The 22,052-nt window shown below is 48.4% G+C and overlaps 1 protein-coding gene across 7 annotated transcripts in view; it reads right to left on the minus strand.

Annotated features, from left to right (window-relative positions):
* VWA3B (von Willebrand factor A domain containing 3B) overlaps positions 1–22,052 on the minus strand; it is a 185,507-nt gene that overhangs the window by 156,975 nt on the left and 6,480 nt on the right. For all 7 annotated transcript variants that reach the window (XR_014773982.1, XR_014773983.1, XR_014773984.1 and 4 more), the window contains 2 exons: positions 21,193–21,398; positions 2,412–2,506 (listed from right to left, as the gene is read on the minus strand). Coding sequence is in view for 2 of the 7 variants with exons in the window: in XM_084754603.1 (XP_084610729.1) it covers positions 2,412–2,506; positions 21,193–21,307 (210 nt within the window). In the remaining 5 variants the exon portion in view is untranslated. The remainder of the gene's footprint in view (positions 1–2,411; positions 2,507–21,192; positions 21,399–22,052) is intronic.

Here is a 22,052-nt window from a genome sequence, read left to right on the forward strand (position 1 = left end):
CCTTTGGGGATACAAAGGGGTAGACAACGGAGAGAGAATGAAGAGTTGTGGCCTGTACTATGAGAAACCAAGGCTTAAAGGATCTGGTAAACTCGCTCCATCTGCATCCCTGTCTACCTATCTCTCGAGCTTACTCCTCAAGGCACAGCACCACGTCTCTGCATCATCATGGTGCTGGGGATTGAACCCGGGACTTGGCGCATGCTCAACAAGCCACCGCCCCCCCCGCCCCCCCCCCCCGTCCTTGCTGTACCTCATGGCGTCTCTTAAGACCTAACCAGCATCCGGGACCCTAGTATGGAACTGTGTTGTGCAGCTACTTCCTCCAAGGTGGACGAGGGAGGGGTTTTAATAACAGAGCTGCAGGGATGCAGCTTTATCACCTGCGCTTGGTGGGCTTTTTTCCCATGATGCAGTTGCCAGTGAGTCCCTCGTGCCTCTTTGAGTAACCCCTTAAACTTCCTGGTTCACTAAGCTAGACTTGGACGGGACCCTCTCTTTGGTCCATCTCGGTGCTCTATCTGGGGTTAAACAAATGTTTGTTCCTACCGCCCTAGGAAAAAGCAGAGCACAGAAAGATCTCAGGGGATGTGGCAGTGGGTTTATGTGGGCAAAGACATCTTTTCCACGGCTCTGTGGTGATTTTAATATGGATCAGTTAAAAACAGCTCTAGTAAGCCGGGCAGTAGTGGTACACATCTTTAATTGCAGCACTTGGGAGGCAGAGGCAGGTGGATCTTCGTGAATTCGAGGCCAGCGTGGACTAGAGAGCAAGTTCCAGGACAGTCAGAGCTGTTACACAGAGAAACCCTGCCTTGAAAAAAACAAAACAAAAAACAAAAAGAAAACAACAACAACAAAATGGTTCTAGTGCACCACACTCAGATGTGCAATTTTAAATTATTAAATACAGTCAGCCTTCCCTATCCACAGAGCCAACATTCTCAGATTCAATCAAACTAGCATACAAAATATTTAAAAATGAACTGCATGGGTGCTGACTATGAACAGGCTCTTTTATTGTTATTATTCCCTAAACAACATGATGTAAGATGTAGTCACACAGCATTTATATTGTATTGGGTATTATAAATCATCTAGTGATAACTTAAAGTATAGAGGAGAATTGAATAGGTTGTATGCAAATGCCATGTTATGCCAGAACGGAATTGAGCATGCTGGATTTGGGGTATCTGCCAAGGATTGTGATGGATGATAGTTGCCGACTTCACTACATCTGGAATCTGCTGAAACCCAAGCAACTTGGCCCTCCTGTGAGGGATTTTCTTGATTGGGTCCTTGGAGATGAAAAGACCCACCCTAAATTCGGGCCACATCTTCTGGCAGCAGCCCACATCAAAGGACAGGGAAGAAAGAAGCTTCTTTGCCTGTTTGTCCTTACTCTCACTGGCAAGTTCATCTACCCTGTTGCTGAGGCGTTCCTTTGCTGGTATCGGAGCCTACTTCTTCAGGAGTCCACTGAACTGAAGACCGGCGGCTCCTAGGCATCCTCTGGGACTCTGGCTGAGACATCCCATCTCCTGGACTGAGCAACTAGAAATTCTTGGCCTTTCCGCCCAGAGGCAGTCATTGTTGGACTAGCTGGAGCACAGGCTGTGAGCCACGGTAGTAAATCCCCTTTAATAGATACATTCTTTCTACTAGTCCTAGACACTTTCTACTCCGCACCCTTGACTAACACAGGGATCCTGGAAGGGCCCCCTGTGGATTCCCGGGGATGACTGCTTTAGGAAACGAGTCCTGGTGGTGCTTGGATGAACCTTGACAAAAGTGAGCATCTACTTGATGTGTCTCCATCAAGACCCTGAGCTCCAGGTGTGGGTTCTAGTCTGACGTGTGTGAACTCTTGGAGTGTAGGGCTTCACCAGCTAATGCTACCCCTAGTCCACCATGGCTCCCACAGGTAAGAGCACCATCCATTTGTCTTTTGGGTATCTTCAGAGATTACTGTCCTGTTGCCTATTTTTCACCCTCATTTTCAAAATAAGATAAAGTGTTGGTATGTAAATGCTTTTCTTCTGAACAAGAGCTGTCTGCGCTCATCTCTTTCAGGTCATGGGCTTCTCTCCTGGCTGCTCGACCATGACGTCACCATTCGACCACAGCCCAAACAGTTCCTGACGCTAGAATCCCCATAGCCCCTGGATTTTTTTTTTTTTTTGGTTGGTTGGTTGTGTTTGTGTTTTTCAAGGCAGGATTTCTCTGTGTGGCCCTGGCTGTTCTAGAACTTACTCTGTAGACCAGACTGCCCTCAAACTCAAGAGACTCACCTGCCTCTGCCTCCCAAGTGCAGGGATTAAAAGCGTGTACCACTGCCGCTTACCCGCTAGGACCTTAATATGGCTACAGACTCTTTCCATGAGACCAGGCCACTGAAGGAACTCACTTACGTTGTATAGCCTGCCATCTTCTGCTGTGCAGAGCTGTGGGAACAGGCCATCCGCGTACCGAGAAGCCACGAGTCTCCTCAAGGAAGTTACATAATCTATATTTTTATAAAACAATCAAGAATCTCATCAGAGCTTCTCACGTTTATTCTCAATTTTTTTCTCAGTAATTTGTAGTATTTTATATTCTATCCCAAGTCATAAAGTCTTCGCAGGAACTATGACAAATATAAGTGCTTGTGACATGCAGAATCTTCAAAATTGTGAGGGAGTGGGGGGAAAGAATGGTGTTCATTTCCTGGTTATTTTATCTAGAGCAATTAAGGCAAAGTTCAAAATCACAACATGAATTTTGTGCTTAATGCTTGAAATTTTACTGAAGGTTTGGACTTATTTATGAAACTTGCAAAAAAACAACAAACTACAAGGCATGGTTACTCATTCTTGTAATTCTAACTCTTAGAAGGTGAAGTAGGAAGGTGAGGAGTTCAAAGTCAGCCTGGGCTAAATACACATACGACCATCTCAACCAGAAATAAGGGCATATACATTCACACATCTAAGAACACCTGAACACACAAAAAACATGTACACTGCGCAGGCACACACACATATATACACACACACACACACACACACACACACACACACACACACACACACACCAATAAGGACTTTATAGGAGGCAGAGGCAGGTGGATCTGCATGAGTCCGAGGCCAGCCTGTACTACAGAGCGAGTTCCAGGACAGTGAGAGCTCAGAGAAACCCTGTCTCGAAAAAAACAAAATTTTTAAATGGAATGTTGTTTCTTTAATTAGCCAAAAAAATAATAAATAAATAAATGTGTGTATGTATGTAAATTTTCAAGTTAGGTACTACTGCTTGCTCAAGGTTTGGCTCGGCTGAGTGAAATGAAGTGAGCAAAATAGTCGACCCAGAAGAACCAAACCCGATACCCGAACCACAAGATGTGGCTGGGGTTTGAGAGGCTAGGTCTATGGAAGGCTCGGCAGCTGGGTGAGATTCACAGAGTTCTGCGCCAAAGGACTCCTGGGTTATTTGCTGCTCAGCTGTGCACACACCTAGGCACATACTCCACCTAGCATCCTCTGCGCATCAGGCACGACGCACACTGGCTGGGAGCACAGCATTGCCTAAAATGCCTCGTTCTTCATGGAACTGCCAGGCAAGTACCGAGCCTCTCAAGGTGAACTACCATGGTGGGAGACGACGAGGTAAGGCTTCTCAGAGACATTTTAATAATGATGATGCTTCCACGAGAGTTGTCGGCTGATGATTTCACAAGAGTTGTCGTCGTCATCCCAGACATGGTGTTCTTGATTCTAGGATCCTTTCCTGACTCTAAGCAAGCTCTTCCCTCACCACTGGAGTTGTATGTGTGTGCCGCTACACCTTGCTTTAAACGTGGGTGCTGGGGATCTAAGTCTAAAGTGTCTGGTTTGCTTCAGAAAGGAAGAAAGGGGGTGTCTTGGTTAGGTTGTTTGTTTGTTTGTTTTGTCAGCTTGACACAAGCTTGAATCATCTGAGAGAAAATGCGCCCCTCAGATTGGCCTGTAGGCAAGCCTGTGGGGTATTTTTCTTGACTGAGATTTGATGTGGGAGGGCCCAGCCCACTGTGTGTGTGGAGGGGGCTGCCATCCCTGAGCAGGGGGCTCTAGGACGTGTAAGAAAGCAGGCTGAGCGAGCTATGAGGAGCAGACCAGTACGCAGGTCTCTCCATGGTCTCCAATTCAGTTCCTGCCTCCAGGTTCCTGCCCAGTTTGGATGCCAACTTTGGCTCCTATATTAGTTACTTTTTTATTACAGTGGCAAAACACCACGGCCAAGACAACTTATGGAAAAGGGAAAAAAAGTTTATCTGCCTCCCGAGTGCTGGGATTAAAGGGGTGCACCACCATACCCGGCTTCAAGGGTGAATTTTACAGCTTCCTTAGCCAGGTTGGTCTCAAATCATTAGGGTTGTGGTACGATGTAAAGTATTAAATCCAACTTTCTCATCAGTAAAAATAAAGAATTTGGGTTCTATCAACAATCACCCCACCAACAGACCTAGAAGCTCGGAAATCTCCAGTTCTGAGATTTTAGCTTCTTACCTCACACTGATTCAGGCACTTAAGTCAGCAACCTCAGCTTTCCCAGAAACACCTACCTGAGGTCCAGAGAGGGCCTGCTGGCTGGGGCTGCTGTGGAAGGCTGGTGATGGAAATGCCTTGTGAGTTCTTATAGGCTAGCCCACACACAATTATAAACCCCAAACCAAATACAGAAGGTGGCTGAGGGTGTTAAAGAGCAATCACAGTCAGGTGGGACCTGGCCTTCTCTCCGTCCTCAAAAGGAAGGCACTGACTAGAGAGACTTATTTGTGTTTATTGGGGGAGAATTTGGAGTTTGGGATCTGTTGAGTTAACTTCCAGATAGAATAAAAAACAGCTTTCCATCTGTCAATTGATAATCAAATAATTAGACACAATGAGTTCTGTATGGCTTTCTTTCCCACTGAAGAACTTGAGGGTAGCACTGGCTATTTATTTGCGCTGTCCCTCCTAATGCTGCTGCTCCTCCTCCTCCTCCTCGTTTTCCTCCTCTTTCTTCTTTTCATACATGTGTTTTACCTGCATGTGTGTTCTACTTGCATGTGTGTCTGTGTACTACGTGCAGGCCTGGTACCCAAAAAGGCAAGAAGAGGGAGCTAGCTTCCCTGGGAGTGGAGTCACAGATGGTTGTGAGCCAGCACGTGGGCTGGGAATCAAACTGCTATCCTCTGCAAGAGGAAGAAGGGCTCTTTTTTAAAAAAAATATTTTATTTAATTTTCATCTATGTGCATCAGTATGAAAGTGTCAGATCTTGGAGTTACAGACAGTTGTGAGCTGCCATGTGGGTGCTGGGAATTGAACCCAGGTCCTTTGGAAGAGCAGGCCGTGCTCTTAACCAGGACAAGTGCTCTTAACTGCTGAGCCGCTCCCTCAGCTCCGCTCTGCTTGTAATATAAGCACCTACAGCTATAAATTTCCCCCTTCACTGCGTCCTGCGGGTTCTGCTAGGCTGCGCTGCTGTCTCCATTTTGACTCTAGGGAGCTTTTAAGGTTTCCTCCTTGATTTCTTGGTGACCCACTAATTGTTTAAAATTGTATTATTCAAGTTCCATGTACTTATATAATTTCTGTAGTTCTCCTGCTATTGATTTCTTGTTTTGTCATTATGTTCTGGTAAGATACAAGATATTGTACAGATAACACAGACACACACACACACACACAAAAGAAAAACAATGGGAAGGCACGATGGCTCATGCAGGAAAGGGGCTGCCAGGCCTGACTATCCCGGGGACCCACAGGGTAGAAGGGGAGGACAGACTCTTGCAAGCTGCCCTCTGGTCTCTGCATATACGCTGTGGCACCCATGCACATGCATGCACACATACACACATGCACAAATACACATACACTAAATAAACAAAGTTTTTAAAAAAAATACCCAAAGAACAAATAACCTATTCACTAAATGGTTAAATATGCTAAATAGATGCTTCAAAAGAAATACAATTAGTCAATAACTGTATGAAAAATGTTTAGCCTCTTTAGTCATCAGAGAAATGCAAATGAAAACTAAACTGAAATTCCGTCTCACCTCAATCTAAATAGCTACTATTAAGAAAACACCGATCTGGGCTGGAGAGATGGCTCAGAGGTTAAGAGCACTGACTGCTCTTCCAAAGGTCCTGAGTTCGATTCTCAGCAACCCACATGGTGGCTCACAACCATCTCTAATGTGATCTGATGCCTTCTTCTGGCCTACAGGTGTATATGCAGGCATAGCACTGTATGCATAATAAATAAATCTTTTTTTTAGAAAGAAAGAAAGAAAGAAAGAAAGAAAGAAAGAAAGAAAGAAAGAAAACATCAACCAATCATTCCAGGACAAGGGAACCTTGCTGGTGAGGAAGTCAGTCCAGCCACTATAGAAATCACAGTGAGGTTAATCAAAACCCTAGGAACAGAGTTACTATGTAATTCAGCCGCTAGGTACCCGCCTGAAGGAATTAGAGTCAGCCGGCCATGCAGGTGCCAACATGCGCTCATTCTCCATAATAGTGTTCTCAATAGCTAAGCCGCAAAGCCAGCCGTGCCCACCAGTGCACAGGGGACATGTGGTGTGTGTACCCAGCGACGTACGGTGTAAGCATAAAGAGGGTGGCAATTGTGTTGGTGGTGGAATTAGAGGACATCATTTTAAGTGACATAAGCCAGGCTCAGAAAAATGAGCATCACATTTTCTCTCAAATGCAGAGTAATCAAGAAGAATGGAGACGATTGGGGAGAGAAAGAGGGAGTGTGGGAGGGCTGTGTGCATGGGAATATGATCAGGGAGTGTGAGAGGGCTGTGTGCATGGGAATATGATCAGGGAGTGTGAGAGGGCTGTGTGCATGGGAATATGATCAGGGAGTGTGAGAGAGCTGTGTGCATGGGAATATGATCAGGGAGTGTGAGAGGGCTGTGTGCATGGGAATATGATCAGGGAGTGTGAGAGGGCTGTGTGCATGGGAATATGATCAGGAAGTGTGAGAGAGCTGTGGTGTGCATGGGAATATGATCAGGGAGTGTGACAGGGCTGTGGTGTGCATGGGAATATGATCAGGGAGTGTGAGAGCGCTGTGTGCATGGGAATATGATCAGGGAGTGTGACAGGGCTGTGGTGTGCATGGGAATATGATCAGGGAGTGTGACAGGGCTGTGGTGTGCATGGGAATATGATCAGGGAGTGTGGGAGGGCTGTGTGCATGGGAATATGATCAGGGAGTGTGACAGGGCTGTGGTGTGCATGGGAATATGATCAGGGAGTGTGAGAGGGCTGTGTGCATGGGAATATGATCAGGGAGTGTGAGAGGGCTGTGTACATGGGAATATGATCAGGGAGTGTGAGAGGGCTGTGGTGTGCATGGGAATATGATCAGGGAGTGTGAGAGGGCTGTGTGCATGGGAATATGATCAGGGAGTGTGAGAGGGCTGTGGTGTGCATGGGAATATGATCAGGGAGTGTGAGAGGGCTGTGGTGTGCATGGGAATATGATCAGGGAGTGTGAGAGGGCTGTGTGCATGGGAATATGATCAGGGAGTGTGAGAGGGCTGTGTACATGGGAATATGATCAGGGAGTGTGAGAGGGCTGTGGTGTGCATGGGAATATGATCAGGGAGTGTGAGAGCGCTGTGTGCATGGGAATATGATCAGGGAGTGTGAGAGGGCTGTGGTGTGCATGGGAATATGATCAGGGAGTGTGAGAGGGCTGTGTGCATGGGAATATGATCAGGGAGTGTGAGAGGGCTGTGTGCATGGGAATATGATCAGGGAGTGTGAGAGCGCTGTGTGCATGGGAATATGATCAGTGAGTGTGAGAGCGCTGTGGTGTGCATGGGAATATGATCAGGGAGTGTGAGAGGGCTGTGGTGTGCATGGGAATATGATCAGGGAGTGTGAGAGCGCTGTGTGCATGGGAATATGATCAGGGAGTGTGAGAGGGCTGTGTGCATGGGAATATGATCAGGGAGTGTGAGAGGGCTGTGGTGTGCATGGGAATATGATCAGGGAGTGTGAGAGGGCTGTGGTGTGCATGGGAATATGATCAGGGAGTGTGAGAGGGCTGTGTGCATGGGAATATGATCAGGGAGTGTGAGAGGGCTGTGTGCATGGGAATATGATCAGGGAGTGTGAGAGGGCTGTGGTGTGCATGGGAATATGATCAGGGAGTGTGAGAGGGCTGTGGTGTGCATGGGAATATGATCAGGGAGTGTGAGAGGGCTGTGGTGTGCATGGGAATATGATCAGGGAGTGTGAGAGGGCTGTGTGCATGGGAATATGATCAGGGAGTGTGAGAGGGCTGTGGTGTGCATGGGAATATGATCAGGGAGTGTGAGAGGGCTGTGTACATGGGAATATGATCAGGGAGTGTGAGAGGGCTGTGTGCATGGGAATATGATCAGGGAGTGTGAGAGGGCTGTGTACATGGGAATATGATCAGGGAGTGTGAGAGGGCTGTGTGCATGGGAATATGATCAGTGAGTGTGAGAGCGCTGTGTGCATGGGAATATGATCAGGGAGTGTGAGAGGGCTGTGGTGTGCATGGGAATATGATCAGGGAGTGTGAGAGGGCTGTGTGCATGGGAATATGATCAGGGAGTGTGAGAGGGCTGTGTGCATGGGAATATGATCAGGGAGTGTGAGAGGGCTGTGGTGTGCATGGGAATATGATCAGGGAGTGTGAGAGGGCTGTGTGCATGGGAATATGATCAGGGAGTGTGAGAGGGCTGTGGTGTGCATGGGAATATGATCAGGGAGTGTGAGAGCGCTGTGTGCATGGGAATATGATCAGGGAGTGTGAGAGGGCTGTGTGCATGGGAATATGATCAGGGAGTGTGAGAGCGCTGTGGTGTGCATGGGAATATGATCAGGGAGTGTGAGAGGGCTGTGGTGTGCATGGGAATATGATCAGGGAGTGTGAGAGCGCTGTGTACATGGGAATATGATCAGGGAGTGTGAGAGGGCTGTGGTGTGCATGGGAATATGATCAGGGAGTGTGACAGGGCTGTGTGCATGGGAATATGATCAGGGAGTGTGAGAGGGCTGTGTACATGGGAATATGATCAGGGAGTGTGAGAGGGCTGTGGTGTGCATGGGAATATGATCAGGGAGTGTAACAGGGCTGTGTGCATGGGAATATGATCAGGGAGTGTGAGAGGGCTGTGGTGTGCATGGGAATATGATCAGGGAGTATGAGAGGGCTGTGGTGTGCATGGGAATATGATCAGGGAGTGTGACAGGGCTGTGTGCATGGGAATATGATCAGGGAGTGTGAGAGGGCTGTGGTGTGCATGGGAATATGATCAGGGAGTGTGAGAGGGCTGTGTGCATGGGAATATGATCAGGGAGTGTGAGAGGGCTGTGGTGTGCATGGGAATATGATCAGGGAGTGTGAGAGGGCTGTGGTGTGCATGGGAATATGATCAGGGAGTGTGACAGGGCTGTGTGCATGGGAATATGATCAGGGAGTGTGAGAGGGCTGTGGTGTGCATGGGAATATGATCAGGGAGTGTGACAGGGCTGTGTGCATGGGAATATGATCAGGGAGTGTGAGAGGGCTGTGGTGTGCATGGGAATATGATCAGGGAGTATGAGAGGGCTGTGGTGTGCATGGGAATATGATCAGGGAGTGTGACAGGGCTGTGTGCATGGGAATATGATCAGGGAGTGTGAGAGGGCTGTGGTGTGCATGGGAATATGATCAGGGAGTGTGACAGGGCTGTGTGCATGGGAATATGATCAGGGAGTGTGAGAGGGCTGTGGTGTGCATGGGAATATGATCAGGGAGTATGAGAGGGCTGTGGTGTGCATGGGAATATGATCAGGGAGTGTGACAGGGCTGTGTGCATGGGAATATGATCAGGGAGTGTGACAGGGCTGTGGTGTGCATGGGAATATGATCAGGGAGTGTGACAGGGCTGTGGTGTGCATGGGAATATGATCAGGGAGTGTGAGAGGGCTGTGTGCATGGGAATATGATCAGGGAGTGTGAGAGGGCTGTGGTGTGCATGGGAATATGATCAGGGAGTGTGAGAGGGCTGTGGTGTGCATGGGAATATGATCAGGGAGTGTGAGAGGGCTGTGGTGTGCATGGGAATATGATCAGGGAGTGTGAGAGGGCTGTGTGCATGGGAATATGATCAGGGAGTGTGAGAGGGCTGTGGTGTGCATGGGAATATGATCAGGGAGTGTGAGAGGGCTGTGGTGTGCATGGGAATATGATCAGGGAGTGTGAGAGGGCTGTGTGCATGGGAATATGATCAGGGAGTGTGAGAGGGCTGTGTACATGGGAATATGATCAGGGAGTGTGAGAGGGCTGTGGTGTGCATGGGAATATGATCAGGGAGTGTGAGAGCGCTGTGTGCATGGGAATATGATCAGGGAGTGTGAGAGGGCTGTGGTGTGCATGGGAATATGATCAGGGAGTGTGAGAGGGCTGTGTGCATGGGAATATGATCAGGGAGTGTGAGAGGGCTGTGTGCATGGGAATATGATCAGGGAGTGTGAGAGCGCTGTGTGCATGGGAATATGATCAGTGAGTGTGAGAGCGCTGTGGTGTGCATGGGAATATGATCAGGGAGTGTGAGAGGGCTGTGGTGTGCATGGGAATATGATCAGGGAGTGTGAGAGCGCTGTGTGCATGGGAATATGATCAGGGAGTGTGAGAGGGCTGTGTGCATGGGAATATGATCAGGGAGTGTGAGAGGGCTGTGGTGTGCATGGGAATATGATCAGGGAGTGTGAGAGGGCTGTGGTGTGCATGGGAATATGATCAGGGAGTGTGAGAGGGCTGTGTGCATGGGAATATGATCAGGGAGTGTGAGAGGGCTGTGTGCATGGGAATATGATCAGGGAGTGTGAGAGGGCTGTGGTGTGCATGGGAATATGATCAGGGAGTGTGAGAGGGCTGTGGTGTGCATGGGAATATGATCAGGGAGTGTGAGAGGGCTGTGGTGTGCATGGGAATATGATCAGGGAGTGTGAGAGGGCTGTGTGCATGGGAATATGATCAGGGAGTGTGAGAGGGCTGTGGTGTGCATGGGAATATGATCAGGGAGTGTGAGAGGGCTGTGTACATGGGAATATGATCAGGGAGTGTGAGAGGGCTGTGTGCATGGGAATATGATCAGGGAGTGTGAGAGGGCTGTGTACATGGGAATATGATCAGGGAGTGTGAGAGGGCTGTGTGCATGGGAATATGATCAGTGAGTGTGAGAGCGCTGTGTGCATGGGAATATGATCAGGGAGTGTGAGAGGGCTGTGGTGTGCATGGGAATATGATCAGGGAGTGTGAGAGCGCTGTGTGCATGGGAATATGATCAGGGAGTGTGAGAGGGCTGTGTGCATGGGAATATGATCAGGGAGTGTGAGAGGGCTGTGGTGTGCATGGGAATATGATCAGGGAGTGTGAGAGGGCTGTGGTGTGCATGGGAATATGATCAGGGAGTGTGAGAGGGCTGTGTGCATGGGAATATGATCAGGGAGTGTGAGAGGGCTGTGTGCATGGGAATATGATCAGGGAGTGTGAGAGGGCTGTGGTGTGCATGGGAATATGATCAGGGAGTGTGAGAGGGCTGTGTGCATGGGAATATGATCAGGGAGTGTGAGAGGGCTGTGGTGTGCATGGGAATATGATCAGGGAGTGTGAGAGCGCTGTGTGCATGGGAATATGATCAGGGAGTGTGAGAGGGCTGTGTGCATGGGAATATGATCAGGGAGTGTGAGAGCGCTGTGGTGTGCATGGGAATATGATCAGGGAGTGTGAGAGGGCTGTGGTGTGCATGGGAATATGATCAGGGAGTGTGAGAGCGCTGTGTACATGGGAATATGATCAGGGAGTGTGAGAGGGCTGTGGTGTGCATGGGAATATGATCAGGGAGTGTGACAGGGCTGTGTGCATGGGAATATGATCAGGGAGTGTGTGAGGGCTGTGTACATGGGAATATGATCAGGGAGTGTGAGAGGGCTGTGGTGTGCATGGGAATATGATCAGGGAGTGTGACAGGGCTGTGTGCATGGGAATATGATCAGGGAGTGTGAGAGGGCTGTGGTGTGCATGGGAATATGATCAGGGAGTATGAGAGGGCTGTGGTGTGCATGGGAATATGATCAGGGAGTGTGACAGGGCTGTGTGCATGGGAATATGATCAGGGAGTGTGAGAGGGCTGTGGTGTGCATGGGAATATGATCAGGGAGTGTGAGAGGGCTGTGTGCATGGGAATATGATCAGGGAGTGTGAGAGGGCTGTGGTGTGCATGGGAATATGATCAGGGAGTGTGAGAGGGCTGTGGTGTGCATGGGAATATGATCAGGAGTGTGACAGGGCTGTGTGCATGGGAATATGATCAGGGAGTGTGAGAGGGCTGTGGTGTGCATGGGAATATGATCAGGGAGTGTGACAGGGCTGTGTGCATGGGAATATGATCAGGGAGTGTGAGAGGGCTGTGGTGTGCATGGGAATATGATCAGGGAGTATGAGAGGGCTGTGGTGTGCATGGGAATATGATCAGGGAGTGTGACAGGGCTGTGTGCATGGGAATATGATCAGGGAGTGTGAGAGGGCTGTGGTGTGCATGGGAATATGATCAGGGAGTGTGACAGGGCTGTGTGCATGGGAATATGATCAGGGAGTGTGAGAGGGCTGTGGTGTGCATGGGAATATGATCAGGGAGTATGAGAGGGCTGTGGTGTGCATGGGAATATGATCAGGGAGTGTGACAGGGCTGTGTGCATGGGAATATGATCAGGGAGTGTGACAGGGCTGTGGTGTGCATGGGAATATGATCAGGGAGTGTGACAGGGCTGTGGTGTGCATGGGAATATGATCAGGGAGTGTGAGAGGGCTGTGTGCATGGGAATATGATCAGGGAGTGTGAGAGGGCTGTGGTGTGCATGGGAATATGATCAGGGAGTGTGAGAGGGCTGTGGTGTGCATGGGAATATGATCAGGGAGTGTGAGAGGGCTGTGGTGTGCATGGGAATATGATCAGGGAGTGTGAGAGGGCTGTGGTGTGCATGGGAATATGATCAGGGAGTGTGACAGGGCTGTGGTGTGCATGGGAATATGATCAGGGAGTGTGAGAGGGCTGTGGTGTGCATGGGAATATGATCAGGGAGTGTGAGAGGGCTGTGGTGTGCATGGGAATATGATCAGGGAGTGTGAGAGGGCTGTGGTGTGCATGGGAATATGATCAGGGAGTGTGAGAGCGCTGTGTGCATGGGAATATGATCAGGGAGTGTGAGAGGGCTGTGGTGTGCATGGGAATATGATCAGGGAGTGTGAGAGGGCTGTGGTGTGCATGGGAATATGATCAGGGAGTGTGAGAGGGCTGTGGTGTGCATGGGAATATGATCAGGGAGTGTGAGAGCGCTGTGTGCATGGGAATATGATCAGGGAGTGTGAGAGGGCTGTGTGCATGGGAATATGATCAGGGAGTGTGAGAGGGCTGTGTACATGGGAATATGATCAGGGAGTGTGAGAGGGCTGTGTGCATGGGAATATGATCAGGGAGTGTGAGAGGGCTGTGTGCATGGGAATATGATCAGGGAGTGTGAGAGGGCTGTGGTGTGCATGGGAATATGATCAGGGAGTGTGAGAGGGCTGTGTGCATGGGAATATGATCAGGGAGTGTGAGAGGGCTGTGGTGTGCATGGGAATATGATCAGGGAGTGTGAGAGGGCTGTGGTGTGCATGGGAATATGATCAGGGAGTGTGAGAGGGCTGTGTACATGGGAATATGATCAGGGAGTGTGAGAGGGCTGTGTGCATGGGAATATGATCAGGGAGTGTGAGAGGGCTGTGGTGTGCATGGGAATATGATCAGGGAGTGTGAGAGGGCTGTGGTGTGCATGGGAATATGATCAGGGAGTGTGAGAGGGCTGTGGTGTGCATGGGAATATGATCAGGGAGTGTGACAGGGCTGTGGTGTGCATGGGAATATGATCAGGGAGTGTGACAGGGCTGTGGTGTGCATGGGAATATGATCAGGGAGTGTGAGAGGGCTGTGGTGTGCATGGGAATATGATCAGGGAGTGTGAGAGGGCTGTGGTGTGCATGGGAATATGATCAGGGAGTGTGAGAGGGCTGTGGTGTGCATGGGAATATGATCAGGGAGTGTGAGAGGGCTGTGGTGTGCATGGGAATATGATCAGGGAGTGTGAGAGGGCTGTGTGCATGGGAATATGATCAGGGAGTGTGAGAGGGCTGTGTGCATGGGAATATGATCAGGGAGTGTGAGAGGGCTGTGGTGTGCATGGGAATATGATCAGGGAGTGTGAGAGGGCTGTGGTGTGCATGGGAATATGATCAGGGAGTGTGAGAGGGCTGTGTACATGGGAATATGATTAGTGAGTGTGAGAGGGCTGTGTGCATGGGAATATGATCAGGGAGTGTGAGAGGGCTGTGGTGTGCATGGGAATATGATCAGGGAGTGTGAGAGGGCTGTGGTGTGCATGGGAATATGATCAGGGAGTGTGACAGGGCTGTGGTGTGCATGGGAATATGATCAGGGAGTGTGACAGGGCTGTGGTGTGCATGGGAATATGATCAGGGAGTGTGAGAGGGCTGTGGTGTGCATGGGAATATGATCAGGGAGTGTGAGAGGGCTGTGGTGTGCATGGGAATATGATCAGGGAGTGTGAGAGGGCTGTGTGCATGGGAATATGATCAGGGAGTGTGAGAGGGCTGTGTGCATGGGAATATGATCAGGGAGTGTGAGAGGGCTGTGGTGTGCATGGGAATATGATCAGGGAGTGTGAGAGGGCTGTGGTGTGCATGGGAATATGATCAGGGAGTGTGAGAGGGCTGTGGTGTGCATGGGAATATGATCAGGGAGTGTGACAGGGCTGTGGTGTGCATGGGAATATGATCAGGGAGTGTGACAGGGCTGTGGTGTGCATGGGAATATGATCAGGGAGTGTGAGAGGGCTGTGGTGTGCATGGGAATATGATCAGGGAGTGTGAGAGGGCTGTGGTGTGCATGGGAATATGATCAGGGAGTGTGAGAGGGCTGTGTGCATGGGAATATGATCAGGGAGTGTGAGAGGGCTGTGTGCATGGGAATATGATCAGGGAGTGTGAGAGGGCTGTGGTGTGCATGGGAATATGATCAGGGAGTGTGAGAGGGCTGTGGTGTGCATGGGAATATGATCAGGGAGTGTGAGAGGGCTGTGGTGTGCATGGGAATATGATCAGGGAGTGTGAGAGGGCTGTGGTGTGCATGGGAATATGATCAGGGAGTGTGAGAGGGCTGTGGTGTGCATGGGAATATGATCAGGGAGTGTGAGAGCGCTGTGTACATGGGAATATGATCAGGGAGTGTGAGAGGGCTGTGTGCATGGGAATATGATCAGGGAGTGTGAGAGGGCTGTGGTGTGCATGGGAATATGATCAGGGAGTGTGAGAGGGCTGTGGTGTGCATGGGAATATGATCAGGGAGTGTGAGAGGGCTGTGGTGTGCATGGGAATATGATCAGGGAGTGTGAGAGCGCTGTGTACATGGGAATATGATCAGGGAGTGTGAGAGGGCTGTGTGCATGGGAATATGATCAGGGAGTGTGAGAGGGCTGTGGTGTGCATGGGAATATGATCAGGGAGTGTGAGAGCGCTGTGTGCATGGGAATATGATCAGGGAGTGTGAGAGGGCTGTGTGCATGGGAATATGATCAGGGAGTGTGAGAGGGCTGTGGTGTGCATGGGAATATGGTCAGGGAGTGTGAGAGGGCTGTGGTGTGCATGGGAATATGATCAGGGAGTGTGAGAGGGCTGTGTACATGGGAATATGATCAGGGAGTGTGAGAGGGCTGTGGTGTGCATGGGAATATGATCAGGGAGTGTGAGAGGGCTGTGTGCATGGGAATATGATCAGGGAGTGTGACAGGGCTGTGTACATGGGAATATGATCAGGGAGTGTGAGAGGGCTGTGGTGTGCATGGGAATATGATCAGGGAGTGTGAGAGGGCTGTGTGCATGGGAATATGATCAGGGAGTGTGAGAGGGCTGTGTGCATGGGAATATGATCAGGGAGTGTGAGAGGGCTGTGGTGTGCATGGGAATATGATCAGGGAGTGTGAGAGGGCTGTGGTGTGCATGGGAATATGATCAGGGAGTGTGAGAGGGCTGTGTGCATGGGAATATGATCAGGGAGTGTGAGAGGGCTGTGGTGTGCATGGGAATATGATCAGGGAGTGTGACAGGGCTGTGTGCATGGGAATATGATCAGGGAGTGTGAGAGGGCTGTGGTGTGCATGGGAATATGATCAGGGAGTGTGACAGGGCTGTGGTGTGCATGGGAATATGATCAGGGAGCACTAAACGTAGGTGTGGAAGTGTCACAAAACCCATGATTTTGTGTAATTAATATATGCCAATAATGAAGGTTTTTTCAAAATAAAAAGAAGAAATGAGCCAGATTCCCTTGCTGGATCTAAATGTTCTTTTAAAAAAGAAAGAGGGGCTGAAGAGATGGCTCAGTGGTTAAGAGCACTGACTGTTCTTCCAGAGGTCATGAGTTCAATTCCCAGCAACCACATGGTGGCTCACAACCCTCTATAATGAGATCTGATGCCCTCCTCTGGCCTGAAGATGTACATGCAGACAGAGCACTGTATACATAATAATAAATAACACATCTAAAAAATAAGAAAGAAAGACCAGAGGATGGAGGGGGCAATGATCAGGATGTAAAGTGAATAAATTAATTAATTTAAAAAATAGAATAAGCAAAATTAAAAACTCGGTGTATGGGCTCAGGAGCAAAACAGAGCGAATGAACTTGATGACAGAATGATAAAAAGTTTTCAGCCGAAACAAAAGATATAAGAATAGTCTGACAAACATGGACAGGGCAGGGCCTTCAGCTGGACCTCCAGCTTGGGAAATAAAAACCAGAGAGACACAACAGTAACATCTTTTACATGGTGGACAACCAGGGTCAGCTCAATGGCAGGACACTGACATAGTGTGCACCAGCCCCTGGGTTTGATATGGGAACAAAACTAAGGGGCAAATCCATTAACAATTTGCTAAATTGTAACAAAATGCTAAATAGATGGACAACACTACCAGCGCGCTTGGCCTAAATAATACAAATATTCTTGAACAACTGTGAAACACTCATGCTTTTTGTATGGGGGGGGGGCGGGGAATGTCCACCAAGATACATGGTGAGGCTCAAGGCAAGAGGCAGCACATTCCCAAAGCCTAAAGCCCACAGGTGGGCTGGCCTCAATAGTGTTAAACTGGAAAATCAACCCAAACAAGATATATTTAAAAATCCCAAGATATGTGGGAAGTAAATAACACAATCCTGAAAAATAATGTATCTAAAAAAAGGATCACACACAAATATATATATGTATGTGTGTGTGTGTATAGCCTTGGCTGTCCTGGACTCACTTTGTAGACCAGGCTGGCCTCGGACTCACAGTGATCTGCCTGCCTCTGCCTCCCGAGTGCTGGGATTAAAGGAGTGGGCCACCACCGCCCGGCACAAAGAGATTTTTTAATCCAATAAAAAATGGTGAGAGCAGTACTAAGGATGATGAGTTCAAGGCTTGAGCCACAGAGCAGATTCCAGCTTAGCCTGGGCTATATATCAAGACCTTCTCAAGAAATGAAAACAAAACAAAGAAGCGTTATAAAGAGAAATGGAAATTATAAATATCAGAAATAAAAGGTGATACCAGTGTAGATTCTACAAGCAATAAAAGGCCATTATAGGGTATCATCAACGATGTTTTCCTAATATACTAGAAAATCATAGGCACACTCCTGGTCCATGCATATGTAAATAGCACACAGCGAGGCACAGCCTTGGCAAGCAATTCAGGGAGCTCCTGTGGCAACTGCACTATCTAGGCTTCAAATGACTACCACAAGACTAGCTGCCTAGTGAGCCGGTGATGACTTCAGATTCAAAATTCAGAATTGCTGGCTGCTGAATAAATATTTGTTTTATAGACAGATTCAGAACTACCCAATAGTGGGAACTGTCCTAAGGGCACACTGTTTCATACCATGTTACAGACACGTTGGCGAATATACCTCCTATCTCTCACACTGACACCAGCTCCACCTTCCAGTAATGCCTCAAGTCACTGCAGCACCCAAAAATAAAAGTAAAAACACTCTCACACATGTTCATGTTGCCTGGGGTGGTGAGTGGGTATTACTGACAGAGAAGAACCAACACTGTAGCCGGTGCCTTTAGAAACGCATGCATTTAGCCAGTGAGACGGCTCAGCGGGTGACCATGCTTGCTGTCAACTCCTGACAACCTGAGTTGGATCCCCAGAACCCACAAGGGAAAGGAAGAACCTAACTCCCACAGGTTGTCCTTTGACCTCCATGCATGCACACTCACACACTCACATGGATGTACACATACACAGGAGAGGGAGGCGACTTTCATTTCTTTGGTTGGTTAGTTTTTCAAGACAAGGTCTTTCTGTGTAGCCTTGGCTGTCTTGGACTCACTTTGTAGACCAGGCTGGCCTTGAACTCACAAAGATCCGCCTGCGTCTGCCTCCCTAGTGCTGGGATTGAAGGCGTGCACCACCACGCCCAACTCATAAATTAATCTTTTATAACTAAAAAAATAAATGGGCCATTAAAGGGAAAAGGTACATTCTTCCTAAAGCATACAGCTGCTGTCTTAATCAATAAAGCAATTATTTCAGTCAATCCAAAGAGGGGTTGCTCATCCCAGAAGACAATCAAGACCTCTGCTGGGGTGTGAGTAAATAAAAATAATTTCTATCTTTTCATTACAGAGAATTATATTGGGGCTGAGACAACGACTCTGTTGGTAAAGATCTTCAGCCCCAGGCCGGGCGTGGGCACTATGGTGCACACCTTTAATCCCTGCACTTGGGAAGCAGGGGCAAGTAAACCTCTACAGAGGAATTTTAGTTTAGAACATGGCTGCTCTGGCAACAAATCACATGGAAAGCTGTTCTAAACCTGTGTGAGATCTGGCTGGAATACAACATGCCTTTAATCCAGGAGACAGAGGCAAGCAGATCTGAATTCAAGGCCTGCCTGGTACAGAGCCAGTTTCCAGTAAAGAAAAGCTTAGGTCCAGGTGGGATGGTATACGCTTTTAATCCCAAACAACGAAGGTAAAGTTAGTTTGTAGAAGGAAGCACCCATGTTTGAAAGTGATGTCTAATTGAGTGGCAGAAAACCTGACGAATCAGAGAAAGATTTGATAGCATAAGATACGCCCAACTCTCATGAGCTACTTAAGGGGCAATGGAGAGGAGAGAGAGAGAGAGAGAGAGAGAGAGAGAGAGAGAGAGAGAGAGAGAGAGAGACAGAGAGAGAGACAGAGAGAGAGACAGAGAGAGAGAGAGAGAGAGGCAGAGAGAGAGAGAGAGAGAGAGAGAGAGAGAGAGAGAGACAGAGACAGAGAGAGAGAGAGAGACAGAGACAGAGACACAGAGACACAGAGAGAAGCAGAGACAGAGAGACAGAGAGAGGAGGCAGTTTTACCAGGACAGTAATAGAGAGACTGGTTGCAGAGAGAACTGAGATGAAGATTGAAAGAGCCGGAGAATGAGATTAGCATATTACTGGAGTTAGTTTGAGGCCAAGCAGAGCAATTCAGGGGCTGAGAGAGAAGCCAGATTGAGTAAGTCAGCTGGGAGAGGAGTTTGAGCCAAAACAGCTGAGTTGCACCACCCGCCCAGAGCTCAGAAAGAACAAGTAAGGGTGAGCTAGTTAAGCAGTAAGTCTCAGAGGCTGAAAACATTCTAGGCCTAGGTTAGATTGTCCCGAGGCTAGAAGCTTCCAGAACTAGGCCTAGGTTAGCAGACAGAGGCAGTAAGCCTCCCAGACAACAGCTGAAACAGGCAAATAAAAGTTCCTTTTACAGACCTCTGTGAGTTCAAGGCTAGCCTGATCTACAGAGAGAGTTCCGGGCCAGCCAGAGCTACCTAGTGAGACCTTGTCTCAAAGGAAAAAATAAATGACAGTGAACATTTGTTATTCCATCACTGGGAAGAAAGAGGTTGTTCTCCAAAGCTCACTAACCACCAGCTTACCCAATCCGTGAACTCCAGGAGAGTCTAGAAAAGAAAAGAAAAGAAAAGAAAAGAAAAGAAAAGAAAAGAAAAGAAAAGAAAAGAAAAAAGTGGGCTGGAGGTAAAAACCCTCACCACCAAGCTTGGGGACCTGAGTTCAATCCCCAGGACACACATGATGACAATAGAGAACTGATGGCCACAGGTTTCTTCTGACTGCCACATACCCTACCCTCAGCTAAATAAATAAAATGTATTAAAAATAGTTTTGGTTTGGGGGGTTTTGGGGTATTTTTTGTTTTTGTTTTGTCTGAGACAGTGGCTCACTATCTAACCAATGCTGACCTAGAGCTCTCTATGTAGACCAGGCTGGCTGGCCTTGAACTCAGGGAGATCTACCTGCCTCTGCCTCCCAACTACAGGGATTAAAGGCGTTCGCCACCTAGATCTAAGAGAGTGATCTAGGAAGACACCACGTAGAAATCTTATCCTCATATGTACTTACACACATACACACACACACATACACAAAATTACATACATGTAGCACACATACACACGACTCTCTCTCTCTCTCTCACACACACACACACACACACACACACACACACACAAAGAATGAATCTAATGGGGTTGGAAGACAGCCCAGCGGTCCGAGTGCTTGCTGCACGAGGATGAGGTCTTGAATTTTGACCCCTCCCCATCATCCAGGTGAAAAAGCCGGGCGTGTCTGCACACACCTATACCCCAGTGCTGAGAGTGGGAGAGAGGAGACCAAAAGCTCGCTAGACATTGATGGTTGCCAGCCTGGCCAGGAAAGCTATGCGCACCAGGTTCAGTGAGAGACCTTGTCTTGAGGAAATAAGGCACACTGAAATAGACATGGACACCTGACATCCTCCTCTTGCTTCCACACACATGTGCACATACATACACATGTGCACATGCACACACATGTGCTCATGCACACACATACACACACAGATGAAGTGAAGCACTATTGTGTAGTTAACAGTTGTACCTCTATATGATGTGTACATATTGGGGTGCAGCATGCGCAAGCATTTCCCCCTGGCAGAGATGTGGAGCCCAAGCAAGCGCAGAGGCCTGGGCTTTCTGAGGGGCTGCAGCAGCCCCCCTGAAGGCTGCCCGCGACTTACTGTACCTTCGCACTGTGGGAATCCGATCTGCGATAGGATCTGCTTCAAGGTCAGCTTCTTGCTCTTCAGGCCATGCAGCTGAAGCCATCTCTCAGATGAGATGAGGCTCTCCTCAGCCATGCCTGGCCTGGTTTTGGTTGGTCTCTCCTGTCTTGCTCCGAGATGCTCAGGAAGACATCTCTAAGTCAAGGCCTGAGTCGCAAGGGACCGCCTGCAAGGAAAATTGTCAAGTTCATGGCTCATGAAAACATGGTGAGGTGGGGCTCGAACATCAACATCATGATGAACTTACCATAAAATACAGTATACTGGTGAAGTGGAATTTTATTTACCGATTAAAATTACAGTATAGATGCACACTACCAAGCAGTATCCATTAATTATGTATCCACATATGTGTATTCTGTGAAATATCTGAATATAAAACACTAACAGGTCTACAGTAGAAGTATGTGTGGTTTTGCCTTTTCTCTAGTGGTTTTTTCCATTATTTAAACATTTCTAAAATGGGATTTAATTTTATAATTAGAAAAATACAGGACTCATCCATTTTTTAGAAAAACAAACACTATCCCGAGAAAGCCACACTGCACATCTGCATGCGAACTCTATTCCCACGGAATATTTTGAACTCAACAAGGACAGAGAAGGCAAAACCCCTGAGGTGGACTAGCTAACCGGGGGTGACAGCAACCCCAGCTCCACTGCACTGGAACTCGTAAATCTGTATTCTGAATGCTTTGTTTTCTGTGGCTTCACTCTAAAATCGGACTTCCTTCTGGCTGGTGGAACCAGCTGTTCGGGGATCAACTGGACTCAAAGCAATATGCAGCATATTAAACTCATCTCAACTGGCCTAAATATA

This window comes from Acomys minous, assembly GCF_964271855.1.
Source record: "Acomys minous genome assembly, chromosome: 13".
Taxonomy (NCBI): domain Eukaryota; kingdom Metazoa; phylum Chordata; class Mammalia; order Rodentia; family Muridae; genus Acomys; species Acomys minous.